The sequence below is a fragment of the Garra rufa genome, chromosome 1, assembly GCF_049309525.1.
Source record: "Garra rufa chromosome 1, GarRuf1.0, whole genome shotgun sequence".
Classification (NCBI taxonomy): Eukaryota; Metazoa; Chordata; class Actinopteri; order Cypriniformes; family Cyprinidae; genus Garra; species Garra rufa.
In genome coordinates this window covers 38,420,523-38,443,565 of record NC_133361.1, presented here as the reverse complement: position 1 = coordinate 38,443,565, position 23,043 = coordinate 38,420,523, and the positions used below count along the sequence as shown (strand labels likewise).

Here is a 23,043-nt window from a genome sequence, read left to right as displayed (position 1 = left end):
AGTGTTCTTGCTTAATAATAAATGTTAATTTTTTGATTATTGCTGTTGCCTCTATAATCCTTAGTGTGATTTAATAATTTTTAAACAATAGTTAAAAACATTTAACCCAACCAGCTGGGTAAAAATAACCCAGCATGTGTTCTGTCCAATATTTACCCAGCGCTGGGTTGCCAAATAACCCAAGTTGGGTTGTTTTTAAACCAGCATTGATTAGAGTGTACATTTTCAGTAGCTTTGTCCTGCTTTTTTTTTTTTTTTTTTTTTGAAGACATGTGAAATAAACTTACTTAAACTTGGGTTGTTTTGGTTATATGTTTACCCAACATTTTGAGTAGTTTTATTTAATTTGAATATTGCTTAAATACTATTATATTTTTTTCTTACAATGAGCTTAAATAGATTTTCACCTTTTGATTATTGCTGATGCCTCTAGTAATTATGTGTCTCATTTTTAATTTACAATCTATTTTGGGTTATTTTAAGCCAGTCATACACTATTTTTACACAAAAGTTGAGTTAAAAAAACACGCAGAAGGCTGGGTTACACATTTAACTCAACCGCTGGATCAGAACAACTTAATTGCTGGGTTTGTCCATATTAACATATCTTGCTTGGATAAGGAAAAATTGATAAGTTCAGAGCTTCATTAAAAAGTCACACTCTAATGGCTAACAACTATGCTGACAGAGCACTTTTTGTTCTTTGTGTCAGACATGATGTTGTTCTATCCATTGTTCTGGTTAGGTTGCTTGCTTTTTGTTTTTTGGAGGATCACTAACACCTCACCAGCCTGTAAATTTTGCTGGACTTCCTCATTCTCTGGTCTATTTATCTCCTCTGTATCTCCCTCCTTCTAAAGGGAAATCCCTCAGTTGCGGTGATATTGCATCAGGTATCATGTTGTGAGGTTGTCATATCTTCACTAACTGTTGCTAAAAACTTTGCTTTTGGCACTAAGAGAATAACTGCCCGAGTTTTGCCTTTTTATACAATAAATAAAAAGTTTATTAAAAAAAAAAAACTTACTAGGCTTACATGTTTACCTGTATGTCATGTTTCCGTGAATTGATATAAGAAGTGTGAACATGAATATGATCTTACATTTCTGAAATATTAACTTTAAACCTTAGGGGGTATTTCAAGTAAACATTTTAGGTTAAAAGGGTTCAACCCTCTCGATTACAGTCCAGTTGCTATACTTCTTGACTTTAATTCAGGCTTTTTGCTTTTGTTCTATTGACTTACAATGCAGCCAAGATCAAATGTTTTAACACACTGCCTTTATAGGTCCAGAAAATTGATATTATGTAAATGCTGCCAGCTTTATCTAAAGTGATTTCAATGACCCTGACAGTATTTCATCACAAATACAATACGTATACAATAAACATTATACAGTAGAATACTTACATTTACTCATGTCATACTTACATTAATTATATTAGATGAAAAAATGAGAATTAAATACCATCTGAAAGGGGTGAAGTAACATTAGTTACCTGGCTTGTTAGCCTGACTTGACATCACTCAGATTCTTGCTGATGCATTTAGTAATTTAATACAATTAGATTACACACGCAAAATAATCTGATGACTCCTTATGTATAATATTCTCGTCACGCGTTTAGTTGTATCACGTGGTTTTAGAGTTACTACACAATTGCGTGAAGTTCAACCAAATATCAAATATATATAAGACTCGGAGCGAGTAGAACAACAGATATATATATATATTGTACACCATTATTATTATTTAGTTTGTTCTGTCAACTTAAGTGAACCGAAACCAACTTTACTTCTTTGCAACTACACGTTGCATCATTTACAATGTAATTATATTTTATTAGCAAAGATATGCACCGCCCATGAACTTTCATTGGATAATAACACACGTGATTAGGGTTCTGGAGAAACTGATTGGCCAGGACCGCTGATCAATAATTCATGAGGAGAAGAAAAACACACATGACTCATTTTCCTAACATTTTTTAAATAACTCCTAAAACGTGCACAGTGACAGACTGTCAGATTTTAATGTAAGTTACTCTATTATCATCTTAGCATGTTGTAGTGAGCCCGGTAATATGTAGAGATACGTGTTTATCTCGACACAGCAGGTTTGGGTTTTAGCCTAGTGGTGAGTGGCGTTACAGTCTGAATGTGTTTGTGCTGTATCAGCTTACAATTGTTCCCCCAAAATCCGCATCGTTTTAAAGTTGTTTTAGCTTGATTTAAAAAAAAAAACTGCTGCCCTAGAGATGGCATCAGCAACGACGACGGATCCGGGTTTTAATCCCGGAGCCATAGGGTTACCAGAGTCTGTAGTCCCCGCTAGCATGTTTGCTCCAGCCCGAGGATTCGGCGATGAGGACGGGGCAGAGTGCTTCGACGACGGGGAGATGTTCAACGGCGAGGCCCTGGATCTCGGCATTGACTTCTCCAGCAAGGTAGGCCGCAAACAGGGTCAGCCGTGTTGTAATGTATTAATACGTTTACAAAATTGATATTGGTAGTTAAATGACCATACATTGGGATTTTGAACTGACAGTTTTATTCATATTACCCCATTTTTATTACTGTTTGAGATTTTCACTGTATTACGAGATGACCACTGAGTGTTTGCAACTGTAAACCTAACCTAAGCTAACTCGGCTATGTTCAGCGATATTTTAAGTAATTTCTTATCGTCTGTATCGTATGCACCTGTCGTAGTGCAGTATTAAAATATTTCTTTCTGATTTATTCATCTGTGTGGGGGTTTAACTGTAAAGAAAGCTGATTATAGACTGCAAAGCTGCATTATTTCAAATGAATGAAATACGAATATTGTCAGTTAGTGAAGATATGACAACCTCACAACACAATACCTGATGAAATATCCGAGCAACAGAGGGATTTCCCTTTAGAAGGAGGGAGACACCGAGGAGATAAACAGATCAGAGAACCAGGAAGTCCAATTTATGAATTTGTAACTTTTTTTGTTTATGCTCCTAAAGTTTTAACACCATGTAAACTAAAACAATAAATAACATTTTTCTTCCTTAAAATAAAATATGTTCCCTGAAATACAATTATATGTGTCTATAATATTTACACACACACACACACACACACACACACACACACACACACACACACACACATATATATATATATATATATATTACTAAAATATCTAAAGCTAAAACTGAAGAAAACAATAATAAATACACTTTAAAGATTAGTACAAATGAAGACAGGCAACATAATTACTAGAAATGTAAATAAAATGATGTTTAACCTTTTTAAAATGTTTTTAGACCAAAAATATATATAAAATAATAAATAAATAAAATAAAACGTTTAGTAGTATTGTGTTGTTGTTACCTCTGAATATAAACACTGTGAGCATAAAAATAAGCTTGTATCTATTTATATTATATTATATGTATTATATATTTATATTTCTTTTTTAAATACTAGTAAGTAATGCGGTAGTAACCAGCATTATCGTTATGTATGTCACATGTCCATTTTTTCCCAAATACTATGATTTTTTTTGTTTTTGTTATTGACACCTATTCCAGTTTTACAACTACTGTAGTCAACATTTGAACTGGATCAAAACCTTTCATCAAAGTTGTCCTAAAACCAAAACAATATCCGTTCTTGTCTTAGGACAACTTTGAACTTTTTTGATCCACTTCAAATGTTGACTGCTGTATTTGTTAGTTCTGGTCTTTATTTCTTAGTTACTAGCAACTATTAAAATGGTTAAAAGTATAGGTTTACATTGTTTTAGACACTAGTGTGCATTCAGTTTTTAATCTTTTTTTGTAATATTTTTAATTGAACTTTAATTGAGTCTCAGTCTGAACACTTCTGACTAACTATGGTACATGACAGATGATTAGTGAGATGAAAAATGTTACCTTACAATATATTTGTATATATGTTTGTGTGTATTAATAATTATTTGGCACGGTTACTAATAGGGTTGCAAAAATGTGAAAAATTTCAGTAGCATTCAAGAAATTTTGGAATCTTTCAGAAAATTTCCACCCCTTTGCAACCCTAGTTACTAATAGCTAAGAAGTAAGTACTATAGTACCTAATGCCTAATAGTACAGAAGTACAAATATTCCATCCAGTCTTTCAATTATTGTGAGGTATTGTAAGTACATCCATTACATTTAAACAAGAATTTGAAAAATGCTGTCTTAAATAGTTTTATAAGATGTATAGCATGTCACCGCACAACCCGGCTTGACACGTCATCTATTCATAAACCAGTTTAGCTCTACACCTTGATGGATGTGGGAACCTGGGCAGATGACTGTTCAACTTTTTTGCTGTGGCAGCTGCCACCTTATCTTCCAACAGTTTCAGACTGAGGGGAGGATCTGTTTTTGTATGGCTGAAGCTGAGTACTGTTTTTGCTAAAGCGTATTTTGCATGAAGCTTCGTCACTAAGCCTTGTGTAACATAACTCCTCATAACAACTGATGTAACATGCACTAAAGTCAGGCAACTCTGTTGTCCAGGTCCATTGATGACTGATGTTCTTTTTTTGTTTTTACACTGGTGTTGAGTCAGACCGAGCCTTTATACTGCATTTATGACGCTCGCAAAACAAACAGAAGAAAGTTGTCCCACAGTCATTCTGTGGTTGATAAAATTGTTTTCTGTTATGTATGATAGCTGGCCCTGGTCAGTCCCAATGGCGAACAGTATGACTTATTACTACGGCAGCTGCGTGAGAGGATGGATGAGGGCTGCGGAGAGACCATCTATGTCTTAGGAGTGGGTTCAGGTGAGAAACTAAGATGAGAGCAATGAGACTCTTTATAGGTTTTTATGTGTACCCACCAACTTGTTTCTCTCACTTTTTCAGATGGAGGAGACTATGGTTTGAATGAGAGTGATATGCAGGCATCTGTGGCCACAGTAAGGTCCATGTGTGAGCAGATCGAGGCTGACCTCATCCTGTTGAGAGAGCGTACAGAAGCTGGCGGCCAAGTCAGAGATTACCTTATTCGTCGTCGGGTAGGAGAAGCTGACTTTCTGGAGGTTAGGTGAGTGATGACAAAATGAGCTTGTTGTGCAATTAAAGTTACAGATCAGTTCCACCAAAAATAACGCTAGGTCTCATGTATTCATGTTTTCTCAAACATCATATACTTTTTTTTTGTGAAACATAAGGTGAGATGTTTTAGAGAATGTCCAGGCTGCTATTTTCTATACAACGGATGTTGAAAATGCAAAAGAGCAAGAAAAGTTAATCCAAAAGAACAAGAATGTACACGACCTTGTATTTATAAGAAAAAGAGACATTAAATTGATAGAATGTGAAAACAAAGACATTTATAATGTTGCTAAAGATTTCCAATTAAAATAAATGTACACTACCAGTCAAAAGGTTTTTTTTTTTTTTGTTTTTTTTTAAGAAGTCTCTTCTGCTGCATTTATTTGATCTAAAGTACAGCAAAAACTCTACAATTTAGAATTATTTTCACTATATAAAATAACTGCTTTCTATTTTAAAATATTTTTAAGTGTAGTTTATTCTTGTGATTTCAAAGCTGAATTTTTAGCTTCACACGATCACTCAGAAATAATTTTAATATTTTAATTTGCTGCTCAAAAACATTTATTATTATGTTGAAAACAGATGAGTAGATTTTTTTTTTTTTTTCAGATTTCTTTGATGTATGGAAAGTTCAGATAAACAGCATTTTTCTGAAATAGAAATCTTTTGTAACATTATAAATGTCTTATCACTTTTGATCAATGCTGATCTTTGGATCTTTCTATTCATCAAAGAATCCTGAAAAAATGTAGTCGACTGTTTTAAATATTAATAATAATAAAAAAAGTTTCTTGAATGGCAAATCAGCATATTAGAATGATTTCCGAAAGATCGTGTGGCATCGAAGACTAGAGTAATGATGCTGAACATTTAGTTTTGATCACAGGAATAAATTACATTTTGAAATATATTCAAATAGAAAGCAGCTATTGTAAATAGTAAAAATATTTTTTTTAAATGTACTGTTTTGCTGCACTTTGAATCAAATAAATGCAGGCTTGGTGAGCAGAAGAGACTTCTTTAAAAAAACTCTTTTAAAAAAATCTTTTCAAAAACTTTTAACTAGTATTGTAGTTCTTTTGAAGGTTCTATTTGTCAAGGATTTTTATCATGGTTTTCGCAATATTAAACAGCAAAACTGGTTTAAACATTGATAATAATAAAAAGTGCTTTTTGAGCAGCAAATCAGCATATTAGAATGATATTTTTTATTTTTTTGAAAATTGTGCGACAGTGAAGACAGGAATAATGGCTGTTTGCCTTGACAGGAATAATTACATTTTAAGATTCAAAATATTTGAAAAGGGAATGGTTACTTTAAGTTGTGAATAATATTTCACAGTATTATAGTTTTGAGAGATTCTATAAAATGTACCTACCCCGAACCTTTGAACGGTAGTGAAACATATCAATGATTCATATGATCCATGATCTATTATGTTAAAGGGCCATCTTTAACAAATCTTCGAAGTTCCAAGAAGCTTTTACCTTATTGACTGTAGCCATTTTGCATTACTAACTCAAAGTCATGATGGTGTTTTCCTCAGGGTGGCTGTAGTGGGGAATGTGGACGCCGGTAAGAGCACTCTGCTGGGTGTGCTGACTCATGGAGAGTTGGATAATGGACGTGGATTTGCACGACAGAAGCTCTTCAGGCACAAGCACGAAATGGAGAGTGGCCGCACCAGCAGCGTGGGCAATGACATCCTGGGATTTGATCAAGAGGGCCAGGTAGTCAACAAACCCGACAGTCATGGAGGCAGCCTGGATTGGACCAAGATCTGCGAGAAGTCTTCTAAAGTCATTACCTTTATTGACCTTGCTGGCCATGAGAAGTACCTGAAGACAACTGTGTTTGGAATGACCGGCCATTTGCCTGATTTCTGCATGCTGATGGTAAGGAGGCTTTCATGTCTTCAAAAGCAGCAAAACAGTTATTCATTTGAATCGCATAAATAGTATGAGTGAGCCAGAGGAGTGACTGGACTGATGATGACTAGACTCACTGTTGCTCACAATTGATTTTTAATAGTCTGTCATTAGCATGTTGTTAAGCTAAGAACTCAACACTCTAACAAGCACAGCAAATACTGGTTAAAATGGGAAATTTTAATTATTATTTTGTTAACTTTAAAAACAAAAAACGTTTTAGTTCTGATTAAAATACGTTTGTAATAGACATTTCCTTCAGCTGTGTTGGCCATCCTGAATTTAGGCTTAAATGTGGCGTAATTTTGGATGAAACTTCATGTTGGGAATACATAAATGAAAATCGATAACAAAAAGACATTTCTGTCATTAATTACTCTTCCTCATCTCGTTCCAAACCCAAAAGACCTTTGTTCGTCTTCAGAACACAAATTAAGATATTTGTGACCCTGGACCACAAAACCAGTCATAAGGTTAAATTTTCCAAAACTGAGATGAAAGCTCAGTAAATAAGCTTTCTATTGATGTATGGTTTGTTAGGATAGGACAATATTTGGCCGAGATACATCTATTTGAATATCTAGAATCTGAGGGTGCAAAAAAATCAAAATCCTGAGAAAATCACCTTTAAAGTTGTCCAAATTAGGTTCTTAACAATGCATATTACTAATCAAAAATTACATTTTGATGTATTTACAGTAGGAATTTTACAAAAAATCTTCATGGAACATGATGTTTACTTAATTTCCTAATGATTTTTGGCATAAAAAAAAAATCTATAATTTTGACCCATGCAATGTATTTTTGGCTATTGCTACAAATATACCCCAGCGACTTAAGACTGATTTTGTGGTCCAGGGTCACATTTTTGATGAAATCCGAGAGCTTTCTGACCCTGCATAGACAGCAACAGTGTTCGAGACCTAGAAAGCTAGTAAAGACATTTCATTCAGATGTGTTGGCCATCCTTAATTTGAGCTAAAATGTGGCATCATTTTGGACCAAACTTCATGTTGGAAGTATATTTATAAGACCTTAAAAGTTCTGCCATGTTTGCTGACATATTTAAATTTACTCTATTTCTCTCTCTTGAACAGATTGGAAGTAATGCAGGAATTGTTGGCATGACCAAAGAGCACCTGGGTTTGGCATTAGCTCTCAATGTTCCTGTCTTTGTGGTGGTTACTAAAATTGACATGTGTCCAGCTAATATTCTTCAAGGTGAACCATGAGTCCACAAACAATGCCGTTGCTTAATTGACGCTAAATTACGGAAAGTTGTAGATGCTGCCATACTAATAAACACTAATGTAACACTTTCTTTTTAGAAACCTTGAAACTCCTGCAGAAGATATTAAAGTCTCCAGGATGCAGAAAGATCCCAGTCCTAGTCCAGAACAAAGATGATGTCATCGTCACAGCATCCAACTTCAGTTCTGAGAGGTGATGCCCTCACATGCACACACGCTTTTGCTTATTGCTGACTTTTAACATTATTATCTTCAGACTCGCATATACAGTCAAACCAAAAAGGATTCAGACACCAGATATAATTTTATTTTTTTATAAAAAAAATAGCAAAATACAGTAAACCCAAAAATTCTTCATACACTACACTACCAGTAAAATTGATAGAAATTTGGGACCAAAATTTATTCAGACACTTTGACCTGACCATGTTTTGCTTAAGGGTTTCTCTTTAATTGCTAATGTAAATTGCTTTTTACACCACAGACTGAACAAAATTAATGATTGCTTGGTAATTGGTCAACAAAGTATTGATAGTTGTGTAAATATTGTCATACTAACCGTTGTCTAAATTTGTGGTTGATTGTAATCCATTACATACACCAGTGTTGTTTTCGTCAACGATGACGATGACGAAATCATTTCGTTGACGCCACTTTTTTTCATGACGATAACGAGACGTTGACGAGATAAAAATGGCTCATTGATGACTAAAACATGACGTTTTCGTTGACGAGACGAGAATAGACGAAAATGTTAGTGGGTGGTCCGTCAGACGTTTAAAATGCATGACATTTCTGCTTATTGTGCATGCCAATTAAAACCGGAAAATATCTGCCGCTATGGCAAGCCGTGTTAGCATTAAATACTCTTTGACATACTAGTATGGCAAGCCGTTTTAAAATTTCATCCTTGTTTGTCTTTTATGTTCTAAAACATTCCTTCATTATTGTAATTATTGGTGAAAATAGTCGATCCGGAAGCTCACATTGTGTTGAAATATAGATCTGCTATTTTCAGAACTTAACTGACACTACCCAACAGCAAAATACATACTGACCTACATTAATTTGTTGAAAGACTACTTTTTCCCCTTTTTTTGACTAAAACTAGACTAAAACCTTTTTGACTTTTCGTCGACTAAAATTGGACTAAAACTATCACATATAGAAGTGACTAAAATTTGACTAAAACTAATAACCATTTTAGTCCATAAGACTAAGACTAAATCTAAGATGGTTGTCAAAAACAACACTGACATACACACAAAGTTATCTGACATTATCAAGCTAAATTGGTTCTGACACAGTTTAACTCTTGAGTTCTTGTCAGATTTTATTACTATTTTCTAATCTATTGTGAATAAACTGTGATAATGTAAGAAATGTTGAAGGTGTCTAAAAAAAAAAAAGTGGTTTGTCTATGTTTGTTTTTGTAGAATATGTCCCATCTTCCAGATTTCCAACGTCACAGGAGAAAACATGGACCTGCTGAAGATGTTCCTGAACCTGCTCTCCTCTCGAAGCTCATTCAAAGACCACGAGCCTGCTGAGTTCCAGATAGACGACACCTATTCAGTTCCGGTAAGCATGCTGTCTGTATTTATTTTTATATTTAAATGTGTCCCCTCTCTCAACCGTCCAATTTTTGTGGCTAGGGTGTAGGAACAGTAGTGTCTGGGACCACGCTACGAGGGCTGATTCGACTCAATGACACTTTGCTGCTTGGACCAGACCCCTTGGGCGCTTTCCTCCCCATTACTGTCAAATCCATTCACCGCAAGAGGATGCCTGTGAAGGAGGTCCGTGGTGGACAGACGGCCTCTTTTGCTCTGAAAAAGGTACGTGGTGTGGGTTTCAAACAGGGTTGGAAATTAACAAGCACTTGTGGCAAAAATAGCACCAAAATAAACAAAAATGCCCTATGAATTCAAGACAAAGAGGCAAAAAATGCCCCTGCACAATTAAACAATGTATTACGGCTGTCGCGATTAAAATCATATGTGAAAATGAATGAAAAATGTAATTTTGCCTAATTACATTTAGATTCACTCACACTGCATCAGCTTTTATGGACTCTTTTGTCCGGTGTTGAGCCTTGTATCCAATCAAACGCATTTCTGTTGAACTTAGGTATGCATTAGCCAATCAAAGGCACCTAGATTAGTCAGTGCTGAAACACTGGAGCTGTTGATTCGCGAATAAAAAAAACGCAGTGCAGATTTGATTTAAATAAAAAGATTAATTTTGTAGCTTCAGTGATTATAACAGGAGTTTTTGCATAACTTGTACTTGTACTTAGACATGTTTATCTGTGAAGTCAGAATGTGACGTGCCCAAAACTAAACAAAAGCATTTTATATTGTTTTCTAAATCGATATTAATAATCAGTCTTACAATATATAAAGGACAATAATCTACAAAGATTTTTGTAATAGTATTGCAACCTCATGGGCTTCTGTTTTTTTACATGTATAATTTAGATACAGTTTAAAACAGTCTATTGTTTTTGATAACAGTTTAAAATATTGATTAAACTGGGTACATTTAAGAATTTGACAATAAATACAACATATGTTTTTTATAATAATAATAAGGTGATTATGAACTGCCCTCCCAATTTCTGATTCTTGTAAATGGAATGAAATATTTAGGAGCCAAATTATTTTACTCGGAAAATTAGAGAATTGCTCAAAGATGGTTCCTAGTTGACATAAGCTTTTTAGTAATCCTGATTATATTTGTGAAATATAAATATTGAAAAAAAAAAAACATTTCTGCCTGTTTGGATAAAAAAATGTTAAATGATGTTTAAAAATTACAGTTGGACCTCACTACTACATGTTGAGAATATGTATTATTGGGATAGTTCACTTAAATGTAATTTTGTCATTAATTACTCACCCTCAGTTTGTTCATCTTCGGAACACAAATTAAGATTTTTTTTATGAAACATGTTGTTGTGTTACGGGTTTGTAACAAAATGAGGGTGAGTAATTAATGACTGAATTTTTGGGTGAACTAACCCTTAAGCAACTGGTTCTGAGTCATTTGTTCAAGGATTGGATCTCATATGTGACCCTGGACCACAAAACCAGTCTTAAGTCGCTGGGGTATATTTGTAGCAATAGCCAAAAATACATTGTATGGTTCAAAATTATTGATTTTTCTTTTATGTCAAAAATCATTAGGAAATTAAGTAAAGATCATGTTACATTAAGATTTTTTGTAAAATTCCTACTGTAAACTTATCAAAATGTAATTTTTTATTAGTAATATGCATTGTTAAGAACTTAATTTGGACAACTTTAAAGGTGATTTTCTCAGTATTTTGATTTTTTTGCATCCTTATATTCCAGATTTTCAAATAGATGTATCTCAGCCAAATATTGTCCTATCCTAACAAACCATACATCAATAGAAAGCTTATTTATTGAGCTTTTATATATATCTATATATATATTATATATATCTTTTATATATATTGTATATATCTCAGTTTTGTAAAATTTAACCTTATGACTGGTTTTGTGGTCTAGGGTCACATATGTCTTGCTGTTCATTACAAAATTTCTCCTCATTTCTCTCTCCTTCAGATCAAGCGCTCATCGATAAGGAAGGGCATGGTCATGGTGTCACCACGATTAAACCCGCAGGCGTACTGGGAGTTTGAGGCAGAGATACTAGTTTTACATCACCCGACGACCATCTCGCCTAGATATCAAGCAATGGGTGAGATGCATGCACTTGCACACTCTTAAAATGCAAATATGTGAGATTTGTCTCTTACCGTTTCACTCATTGTCTCTTTCGTCACTCAGTGCACTGCGGTAGCATCAGGCAAACAGCTACTATCCTCTCTATGACCAGTGACTGCTTACGCACAGGAGACAAAGCTACCGTACACTTCCGCTTCATCAAAACCCCAGAATACCTGCACGTAGACCAGAGGCTCGTGTTCAGAGAGGGAAGAACTAAAGCTGTGGGCACCATCACAAAGGTTAGCTTCTTAGGGCACAAGACTTTGAGGTCGTAGGTCACAACCGAACGCCCTGAATCACTTTTGTTCTTTTGGCTTGTAGTTGCTTCTGTCAACAAATAATCAGCCATCAAACTCTAAACCTCCTCAAATCAAGATGCAGTCCACAAAGAAAGCCCCGGCTAGAAGAGAGGATGGAGTAGCTCCAACCAACGAGGAGAACGCTAGCACAGGATTGCCAGCCACTCAGCAAAGTGTACCACAACAGGTAATAACACACGAGGGGAGGAATGTTAATTATAAGATTTAGATGTGTTGGCAATTTGTGTTCCTGCTGTATTTTGTCTGATCTGTCTGATAGCTTTCTATCACTTTTTTCCTCTTTTTATTTTCCTTTCGATTGTCACCTCAAATATTACTTTTCTTCATTCAATATCACGCTCCTCTGTTGCTTTTCTTCACCTGTGCTTTTATTTCATCCCTCCTTTTTTCCCATAAATTGCTCCGTTTTTGCTTTCGTTTACCTTTTTGTTTCACACTTCTTACTGCTTCAGACAGAAATGGAGGAAGACCCTCAAAACAAAGAGAACAAGGTAAAACAAAGGGACAGCAAGTGACTCACTCATTCCCAAGACTGCTAATTACCCCCTCACAGGAACTGTGCCGTTTATAGTCTCAACACACAGTGCATGATGCATCTTTTACCCAAATTATACTGTGGCATGGAAATGAGTGAGGCTTGTGACCGAGTAGGTGTCGTGTTTAATACTTGCTAGTTTGGAGTTGTCTCAGTACGCAAGATAATGAACACTCTTGTGTTCTTATTACTGTGGATTTTAGCCCAAAACTAGTATTTTGGGTGATGCTTCTAATTTTCTTAGGAATTGTTACAGTGAACTCTTTGACAATGGCAGATAGATGAATATTTTTAAAACTATTTTGTTGAAATAGTGTTTTGTTTGTGGCTTATTTGTCTGTTATTTTTTGTGGTGTATTTTAAAAATTGTTTTTCTCTCTCTATCTCTCTGTGTTTGTAATATTTAAATTAAATTTTTTTGTTTAGAATTATATATTTTAATATATTTAATCTAAAATACAGAACAAAGTAATGAATTTAAAAAACACTATTGCAATTTAAAATAACAGTTTGTTTTATTTTAATATGTTTTAAAATATAATTTATTTCTGTGATGCAAAGCTTTATTTTCATCAGCCATTACTAGTCTTCAGAGTCACACGATCCTTCTGAAATCATTCTAATAGACTCATTTAGTACTTTTATCATTTTTGGAAACAGTTATTGCATTGCTTAATATTTTTTGGAACCTGTGATACTTTTTTTCATGATTATTTGGTGAATAAAAAGCATTTATTCAAAATAGAAATCTTTTCTAACAATATAAGTCTTTACTATCACTTTTTTCAATTTAACACATGCTTGCTGAATAAAAGTATTAATTTCTGTATCACAGGTTCCAGAAAAATATTAAGCAGCACAACTGTTTCCAACATTGATAATAAAAGTGATAAATCAGCATACTAGAATGATTTCTGAAGGATCGTTTGACACCATTTGACACTGGAGTAATGATGCTGAAAATTCAGCTTTGAATCACAGGAATAAATTGTATTTTAAAGTATATTAAAATAGAAAACCACTATTTTAAATTGCATAAACATTTCACAATATTACAGATTTTTTTTTTTCTGTATTTTTAATCAAACAAACGGGGCCTTGATGAGCAGAAGTCTCTTACATTATATAATAATTTTTTTTATTGTATAGATACTTGGAATTGTTTTTTATTAGATTAAATAATAATAATGATAAACCCTATTTAAATATATATTTTTAAATAGTTGAAATCGTATTAACAATTTGAAAGAAAAAAATATGTAAAATATATATTAATTGATCCATGCAAACTCGCAATTGTGGGAAAAATGTTAGAATTGAGAGATAAAAAGTCGCCATTATCTTTATTTTTTTTTTATTCATTGTCGGAAACAGGCTTTCATTGAAATGTGTGCGGTTACATTTGCAAATCAAATATTTAATACTGTTTTAGTATTGAAATACTATTGTAGTGATTATTAATATTCATAATTCACCTTTTAAATTGTATTTATATATTGATATTTTGTTTGTATTAAAATTTTAGCATTTTAGCTAAAGTTTTAATAATTTTATATATGTGTGTGTGTGCGTGTGTGTGTGTGTGTGTTTGTCTTTTTTTTTTTTTTTTTTTTGTATATTTTAAATGTCTATTTGTGATCCTGGACTACATAAGTTATAAGGGTCTTTTTTTAAATTTAGTTTTATACATCATTTGAATAAATGAGCTTTTCATTGATGTATGGTTTGTTAGGATAGGTTTCATATTTGGCCGAGATGCAACTGAGGGTGCAAAAAATCTAAATATTGAGAAAATCGCCTTTAAAGTTGTCCAAATGAAGTTCTTGGCAATGCATTTTACTAATCAAAAATTAAGTTTGATACATTTATGGTAGGAAATTTGCAAAATATCTTCGTGGAACATGATCTTTACTTAATATTCTTATGATGTTTGGCATAAAAGAAAAATCTATAATTTTGACCCATACAATGTATTTTTTTGCTACAAATATACCCGTGCTACTTAAGACTGGTTTTGTGGTCACATAGCTTTTTATAATATTTATTTTAGTTTTAGTACATCGTCTTCAACTGAAATGGGGGGGAAAAAAAAGTAATGTTGCCTTGCCAGCTAGCAGAAATAAAATAAGTTAAAGGTTTTTAATATTTCATTTCATCTTAGTTTTAGGTTTCGTTAACTATATTAACCCTGTAAACTCAATATACTTACTGTGTAATTATTCTGTGTTGCTGCTTATTATTACTGTTGTATATTTTATAGTATTATACTGTGTATTTTAAGTGGTAAATGTTGCCATATCAGGATCAAGTATAAAGGTTCAAAGTCAACAGTCATCTTCTAACTTCCTTTCTTCTTTCTCCTTGAAGCCAAAGTCTGGAGGCAGAAGACGAGGAGGTCAGCGGCACAAAGGCAAACCTCAAAGCAACACCACAGTGACCCTCGCCGGTGCAGTCGGGGGCTGCTAAACGCCCCCTTTCAAGAGTCCCGTTCACCCTCCATGTTTTACTCACGCCTTTACCTGCCCACATGGACCAGACCACTTTGAAAACGAGGCTTAAGAGTTCACAGAACCAACATGCACATTGTTTTGTGAATTTTAATTTATTATAATACGTGCGTGTGTTCGTAGACTGTATATACCGTAGATATTGAGACTATAGGACACATACTGCATGGTGGTTCTGTTTTGGCTGTACATGTCAACTTAAGAAGGATCAACTTGAAGTCCGTTTCTTCTTGCTGAACATGACAGCATGTACTTGCTCTTTGACTGTCATTATAACATTTTTAGGATAAACCAATTGGAAACCAATTTCTGCATAATGTAGCTGTTTTTAAGGGAATATTAACAAGACTCGTCATACAATTGCGTTTAATTTGAATTAGCATTATTATTGTGGACCATGACAATAAGAACTGGATGGATTCCGGACGATTTTGGTAGGTGTTATAAACCTGGGGGATGAAGACGTTGTGACTGCGAAGTTTGCTGGCAGCTAGTTTAGTGTGAATTGCAAATTGGCTATTAAAAATGCTTTAAAATCTAATCACACTCATTGCTATTTACCTCATATTACAGTCTATTTACATTTACCTGAATCCTTGGTCAAGCTGAGCAGATCACTTGTGTGTTATCAGGCCTGACAGACTTGGTTCAGGTTCTGAAACATCCTGAAATCATTAAATCTGATATATCGGACTACCCAGTGAAATATACACAGAGTAAGGGACGAAGAACAGAAATGTAGATCTCAAGTTTATAAAATGTATGTATAATAGTTTCTCATTGAGAAACTTTACAAACCAGTGCCAGTTGTTCTTAAGAAAAAAAAAATGTTTTATTTAACCAGTTCTTTTTTTTTTTTCAGCTATGGTCGACAGGCCTCTAGAACACTTGCTGTAAGTTCTTTAATTTGGTTTGACTCAGCTTTAGCTTTTGCACCCTTGAGGCAATATGATACCTGGACCATTCTCTGCGTTTACATGTGAAACTCATTTTCCACAACCAATATACAAATAAACTCATGTTGACAATTTCAGCCGTGTGTGGTTTTCTTTTTGCTAGTCAGAGTTTGTCTATCTAGTCCAAGGGCTTATGATGGTTGCTTAACCAGGATTAGTTTTGAGTTTACGAAACCAAACTTGTCCAGTCAGGCTTTGTTGGTATGATGACACCGATCCACTAATTTCCAGCATTTAAATTTCCTGATGATTGACTCGCCCCCTTGTCATCCAAGATGTCCATGTCTTTCTTTTTTCAGGCGAAAAGAAATTAAGTTTTTTGAGGAAAACATTTCAGGATTTTTCTCCATATAGTGGACTTCAGTGGAGGCTGATGAGTTGAAGGTCCAACTTGTAGTTTAAATGCAGCTTCAAAGGGCTCTGCACGATCCCAGCCAAGGAATAAGGGTCTTATCTAACGAAACAAACTGTCATTTTCTAAGAAAAAAAAAAATAATACAAATTTATATATTTTTTAATCACAAATGCTGGTCTTGCACTAGCTCAACCTCACACGTTACTAATTGTGTAGGCGGACGTGCCAACCTAGTGTTTACAAAAAAATTAAAACAAGAAAATGAGAAGTTTACCTACCCTACCTTTTTGAATCAAGGTACAGAGACCATAGCTAACCACGTGTGACCTTTCCAATGATTACGTAATGCGGGAAACAAGCAATTGTGGTTAAAAAGTATATAAATGTTTTTGTTTAGAAAATGATTGTTTCGTTAAGACCCTTATTCCTTGGCTGGGATTGTGAAGAGCCCTTTGAAGCTGCATTGAAACTGCAATTTGGACCAACCCATCGGCCACCATTTAAGTCCACTGTATGGAGAAAATTCCTGGAATGTTTTCCTCATAAAAAATTAATTTCTTTGCAACTGTAGAAAGAAAGACATGGACATCTTGGATGACATGGGAGTGCTGTTCACAAGGTGTTTATTGATGGTATAAATGCTTTCATATTTAATGCTTTCAAGTCTATTTATTGTTTGTGGTAGGTCCACCCAATAATTGCAATAGGCTTTTACAGTTTTTCACATTTGTTAAAACACTAAACCCCATTCTCTGAACCAAATTCTCAATAGCCTAAACCAAATTAATAATATTCAAATAAATAATTCTTCTGCAAAAGCTTAAGTTCCGGAAGGTTAGACACAGTTTTTTTTTTTTTTTTTTTTTTGTAAAAATCTAAACACATGCCAGAGGAGTCAGGGTTTTTTGAATTCAGTTTGAACATTTGGATTTGTGTTTAAGGTAGGGTTGACCATACATCCTCTTTTCGGACTTAAAAAAAAGCTGGGATTCCTAAATCGCCCAAAATGTCGGGGATTCGGCTTTTGCTTGTGGGCGTTTTTGTATTAAAGCCTTGCGCGGGACTGTTTTCTTAATCCCTCTTCCGCAGACATTCTAATATTGAATACAATTCTCACGCATCACGGAGTCAATATTTAAATTGCTTTGGATGCTTTGGATTTTTCCACGGAATTGGACTTATTTTAAACTGCTGCGGCGGGTTGATTTTGTGCCGTGGGTTAAAAGTTTGAAATATTGCATACATTCCATTTGACTGAAATGCTTGTATTGAAAATGAAATTATGGTCACCGTATTTAAACAATAAACGTGTTTAACGATTAATTTAATGTTAATTCTCTGGACCTTTTTTTGTATAATAAATACAGGAATTCTGGTAACACTTTAGTATAGGGACCCATTCTTACTAGTTGCTTATTGACAACATATTGGCTGTTTATTAGTACTTATAAAGCATCTACATGACCATATTCTACATTCCTAATCGTACCCAATACCTAACTAAGCAGCAAATTTGGACTTTGAGGCAAAAGTCATGGTTCAAAACCAGTCATTAGGGGCCAGTTTTCTAAAATTGAGATTTATACATCAGCTGAAAGCTGAATAAATACACTTTTCCATCAATTTATGGTTTGTTAGGATAGGATAATAGTTGTCCAAATGAAGTTCTTGGCAATGCATATTACTAATGAAAAATTAAGTTGTTATACATTTATGATAGGAAATTTACTAAATATCTTAATGGAACATGATTTTACTTGACTTAATCTCCATTATTATATCAATTTTTAGAATGTGGTATCTACCTTTTTTTTTTTTTTAAATGGTGGTTTATAGATTTTTTTTAAGATTCTGACAGTTTTGACAAAAAAAGCGAGAAAAGGTACCTAGACTATAACATACAGAACCATTTCAAAGTCAAAGGATTGATATGGTTTAAAATAGAACTGTTACTATGCAAAGAACTTTTACAGAACAGATCTTGAGCAGTATGAGCTGTTATAAAGCATTAGCTTTTTATAAAAATGCCAGAAAAAAAATAAATTACCATTTCATCCAGGGAAACAAGTCAAGAATGAACCAACTGTTATTTCATTTGTGTCCAATATCACACAAGGCGGCTGCATATAACTAGACGTCCCCGTCAAGCTTCCCACCTTCTCGCTCTGACACTTGTGCCATTAGCGCTCTAAGGAGATCCTTGTATCCTGAAGGCTTAACTCTCGTCCTTTTACGATTTTTGGCATAAAAGAAAAATATATAATTTTGACCCATACAATGTATTGTTACCTCGTAGTCCAGGGTCTTCAACGTTTATTAGGCCAAATGCCCTTTGTGGAATTAAAAATGACTACTTTTGTTTCATTGTGACTTAAATACATATTTTTCACAAAAATATACCTCTGGTTGAGTCAAGAGACAATCCTCAGTGGTACTTGGTGGGAGCAAATTCTCTGTCTCTACTGACTGTTTTTATTATAGATGTCACATGTAAAAAAAGACAAAAATCACACAAATTCATACAGATATAGATTTTTATTTACGTACACATTATCAGTGATCGTGGATATGATCTAAAGCCCTGTGAGTTTGGTCATGCTCAACCTTTACAGACTAGTTTTTGGTTCAAAACAACCATGTCTACCAATTACAAGAACTATTAAATGGACCTTTTTCCTTTTACTTACTTTCAGAAATGACAAACAAAGCTCTTCTGTGTCACTCTGACACAAGGGATGTCGTCCATTATGACTCCATAAAGACTGCAATGCAGAACTGGATCTTTATCTATTTTACATCTCAGAAAAAGCTAAATACCATTTTTCTCTTCTTTATACTTTACACGGTTTAAAGAAATAGCAAAATATGTAACACAAAGCCAATTCATTGCCACACCAAAAGCAATGAATCAGTGATGTCCTTCATACTGAGGCAGATTCAATAGTGTTTTAATGCTGCATTCTGAACTACACATGAGAGAAAGAGACCTGACTACAGTCAATGAGTTTCTCAATCACCTGCCATCGGTTTGCTGAGGATGTAATTAGATGTTACAGATGTGGAGTGGCAACCACCAAACATTTTTTAAGAGATCAAATTGCAGGCAGATTCTGAAAATGTGTCTAATCATTCAAACACTGATTTAGCTCTTCAGGAGCATAAGAGCTGATATCTTGCCCACTATCAAGAGATCACTGGCAGTCAGTACTATTTAAGAGTAAATGGACTAAAGGGTTCAAATCCTACATTCATTCATGACCACTGCAGTTGTGCCCCAAATGGTGCAACATTTATTTAGCTTCGGAGGAGAGGAAGTGTTTGCAAGCAGTCTGTAGTCCGATTCCGTGTCAAGTCTTGGCAAAGGACTCCTCCTTTGTACAGACAGACTCTTACAAGAGTCAGAAAAAGTGAAACTACTGTGCCAAGACACACAAACACTCACCATTTCAGCCATGTGACATAAAGCTGTACAACGAATGAACATGAATTTGATATGTGATCCCTGTATTTCTGCAGATGGAGAGTGATTTGGTCGATGTGTGCAGCTCACAGGAAGTGTGTGATGGTTTAGCCATCAATGTCCCAGCTGAAGAGGTGATGCTTTACCAACATGTCCTGAACGCCTTCCTTTAGAGGCCTCTGCTCCTTCTCCTGGGGGGAAAAAAAAAAAAAAAAAAAAAAAAAAAAGAGTAGGGTAAAGTGAATCTAATGTTAGATGTGAAGAGTAATGTCTTTAAAACGGCACTGCACTGATTAAACAACGCCTCGTTGCCTTGAATAGATCAACTAATTAAAAGTAAAAGCTGTGCTTAGCATTCCTGCTGATTTTCACGACTATCCTACTGTAATTAAACAGAGTTAAAAATCAGCCATATTTGTGGCATTGAACGTAAACAGTCCTATTGAACAGAGCGAAACTCCTACATCTTGCTGATTATTGCCGCTGAAAATGGTCAATAATTGTCCTTTTTTTTTGGGGTGTACTTATCAGACTGGGAAAAATATAATAGACTGCTAAAAGTTATAACTAATCAAGGAGAAGAGTGCAAAAAACTGTCTGAGGAACTAAATGTGTTTGTGGTTTGGCCAGACTCAACCCGGATTTCCAAAGCAAGAATCTTGACAACATTCGTGTTTGTTCTTTTTTCCAGTCAGGCAAGTGAAATATTAGGTTAATATCTTAATTAATACTGCTTGTACATATCTTTACAAGCTATTAACTTTAGTTTGTCAAAATATTCCACCCTTTCCTGCTTACTAAGTTCTTCTCTCTTCCATACATTTTTTTTTCCCCCATGGTTTAAACAGCATAAATTAGCAGAAAAACAATCGTCAGGCCATTGGCACTCTCTGCAGTCATGTGTTATGTACATTAGCTCTATTGTTTATAATACATTATGTATTTTAAGTTTTATTCAGTTTTGTTCAATAAAATGACGAGATTACTTGCTTTTTACACTTTATTTGAACTTAATTATTATTGCCTCATTGCTATTATATATGTTTTTGAAGTAATTTTACAAGCTATTGTTCTCTTGGGTCTATTTTTATTACTACAAAAACAAAAACAAAATCGGATTACTCGATTAATCGTCAGAATAATCAATCGATTACTTGAATACCAAAATACTTGTTAGTAAAGCCCTATAAATAAATAAAATACATTGAGAGTGGCATCTTCCAATGACTTTTCATTAATATATTATAATATTTTTTTTTATAATACCATTGGAATCAGATTTTTTAATGAAACAAATACTTTTGTTCATCAAGGATGCATTATATTGATCAAAAGTAACAGTAAAGACATTTGGAAATTAATGCTGTTCTTTCTATGATTAAAATCCTTTAAAATGCATTCACTGTTTCCAAAAATAATATTAAGCAACACAACTGTTTTCAGCATTGACAATAATAATAATAAATTTAACAAATAACTGCAACCTTGCTAAGAGATTGGTAAAAGAAGCAATTCTTGCCATTTAGTTGCATAGGACTTGGTGTGAGCAGGCCTTTTACAAGCACACTAGGATCAAAGCATCTGTCTGAACCAAACATTGTAAAGAGTAGTATTTGCTTTAGAGTTTCATTAGCATTCCACACAAAAGCTGCTGAACTGGTTTTTAGAGGTTTAGTTCACATTGTGTGAAGCCACAATGTAAACAGCAGTGAACAGGAAAGCAGGACACACCAAGCACTACTACTACCACCATTCCCTGCTTCCGCAGCGAACTATAAAGCAGCAGGCTAGTAACTAGTAGCCAGCTTTACCTAGAGGTCCCAACTAAAGAGGTGATGTTGGACCAAGACATCCACCACTTCTGATTTGAGAACAGGAGACTTCTGGAATGGCAGACAAACACGCAGACGCATGTTAGCCTGCAAGTGTGTGTCTGTGAGTGTGTGGGAGGACATGGGAGACACTGAGTGAATGTGAGTGGAGAAAGTGTCAATCTCTCACCTCTTTTTTGGTTGGCAGCTCACAGTCTTGGGAGAGACTGAAGGCAAACTTTGAGAGAACTCTGAAAGCAGCATATACAAACCCACATCAGTAATACAATCAAAATAAACCAGACTATCATTTATTATAGTCATTTTTAGCACACAGATAAGATTTAAACACTATATTACAATTCATTTATATTACAGATTATGAATTATTAAGAATGAATTGTTTAGACAAATATTTTGAACTGACTTACACGTTGGTATATGATAAAATGTTTCCGCTATTTTAAAACATACATTGAAAATACATAGTCAAACCAAAATTTATTCAGACGCCTTTATAGTGAATAAACTGATAATGCGAGATGTTAGTTTAGAAAATGGAAATAAAATATGACAAGAATTTAGAGTTAAACTAAGTCAGAAGAGATTTATCTTGATAATCACAAATGAATTACAGTCAAACCAAAATGTACTCAGACACCTTCAAAATTTTTCACATTATCGCAGTTTATTTGCTATAGTTTAGAAAATGGTAAAAAAATCTGACAGGAACTCAAGAGTTGAACCGTGTCAGAACAAATGTTAGATAACTGATAGAAAGGTATATGATAAAACATGGGCAGGTCAAATCAGTGTAATTTGGTCTCAAATTTTTAACAATTTTAATTGTAGTCCATTGTATGAAGAATTTGTGGGTATAATATGGTCACAGCTTACTTAATTTTGCTATCCTCACTTACATAAATCAACTATAGTGTCCTGCACCCACTTGAAAAACAATATCAAAATTATATCTGATCATTTTTGCTTTGACTGCATAAAAAAAATAAACATTCATTTTAAATTGTAATATATGTACATTTTACTGTATCTTTCATCATATAAACATAGCTTTGATTAAAGACTTATTTCT

At 34.2% G+C, this 23,043-nt stretch overlaps 2 protein-coding genes across 7 annotated transcripts in view; one reads left to right on the top strand and one right to left on the bottom strand.

Moving 5' to 3' along the window:
- The first annotated feature begins 1,960 nt into the window (after window positions 1-1,960).
- Window positions 1,961-16,401, top strand: gtpbp1 (GTP binding protein 1). Of its 4 annotated transcripts, none has more exons than XM_073839890.1 (13): window positions 1,961-2,448; window positions 4,682-4,793; window positions 4,875-5,055; window positions 6,617-6,965; window positions 8,096-8,219; window positions 8,327-8,441; window positions 9,685-9,829; window positions 9,904-10,086; window positions 11,842-11,977; window positions 12,067-12,245; window positions 12,382-12,492; window positions 12,779-12,817; window positions 15,229-16,401. In XM_073839890.1, the coding sequence occupies exons 1-13, from the start codon at window positions 2,260-2,262 to the stop codon at window positions 15,325-15,327; spliced, it is 1,962 nt and encodes a 653-aa protein (XP_073695991.1). In that variant the 5' UTR covers window positions 1,961-2,259; the 3' UTR covers window positions 15,328-16,401. The 4 variants fall into 4 exon arrangements, with proteins under 4 accessions (XP_073695991.1, XP_073695974.1, XP_073696000.1 ...); XM_073839873.1 differs by having other exon boundaries at window positions 12,328-12,492; XM_073839899.1 differs by lacking the exon at window positions 12,779-12,817.
- Window positions 16,402-19,195: 2,794 nt separating this feature from the next.
- sgsm3 (small G protein signaling modulator 3) overlaps window positions 19,196-23,043 on the bottom strand; it is a 40,632-nt gene continuing 36,784 nt past the window's right edge. For 2 of the 3 annotated variants that reach the window (XM_073839816.1, XM_073839843.1), the window contains exons 20-21: window positions 22,141-22,201; window positions 19,196-20,330 (exon numbers count right to left, since the gene is read on the bottom strand). In XM_073839816.1, the coding sequence (XP_073695917.1) occupies window positions 20,247-20,330; window positions 22,141-22,201 (145 nt within the window). In that variant the 3' untranslated portion in view covers window positions 19,196-20,246. Of the gene's footprint in view, window positions 20,331-21,950; window positions 22,023-22,140; window positions 22,202-23,043 lie in introns of all 3 variants that reach the window. The other variant, XM_073839860.1, reaches the window with a different exon arrangement.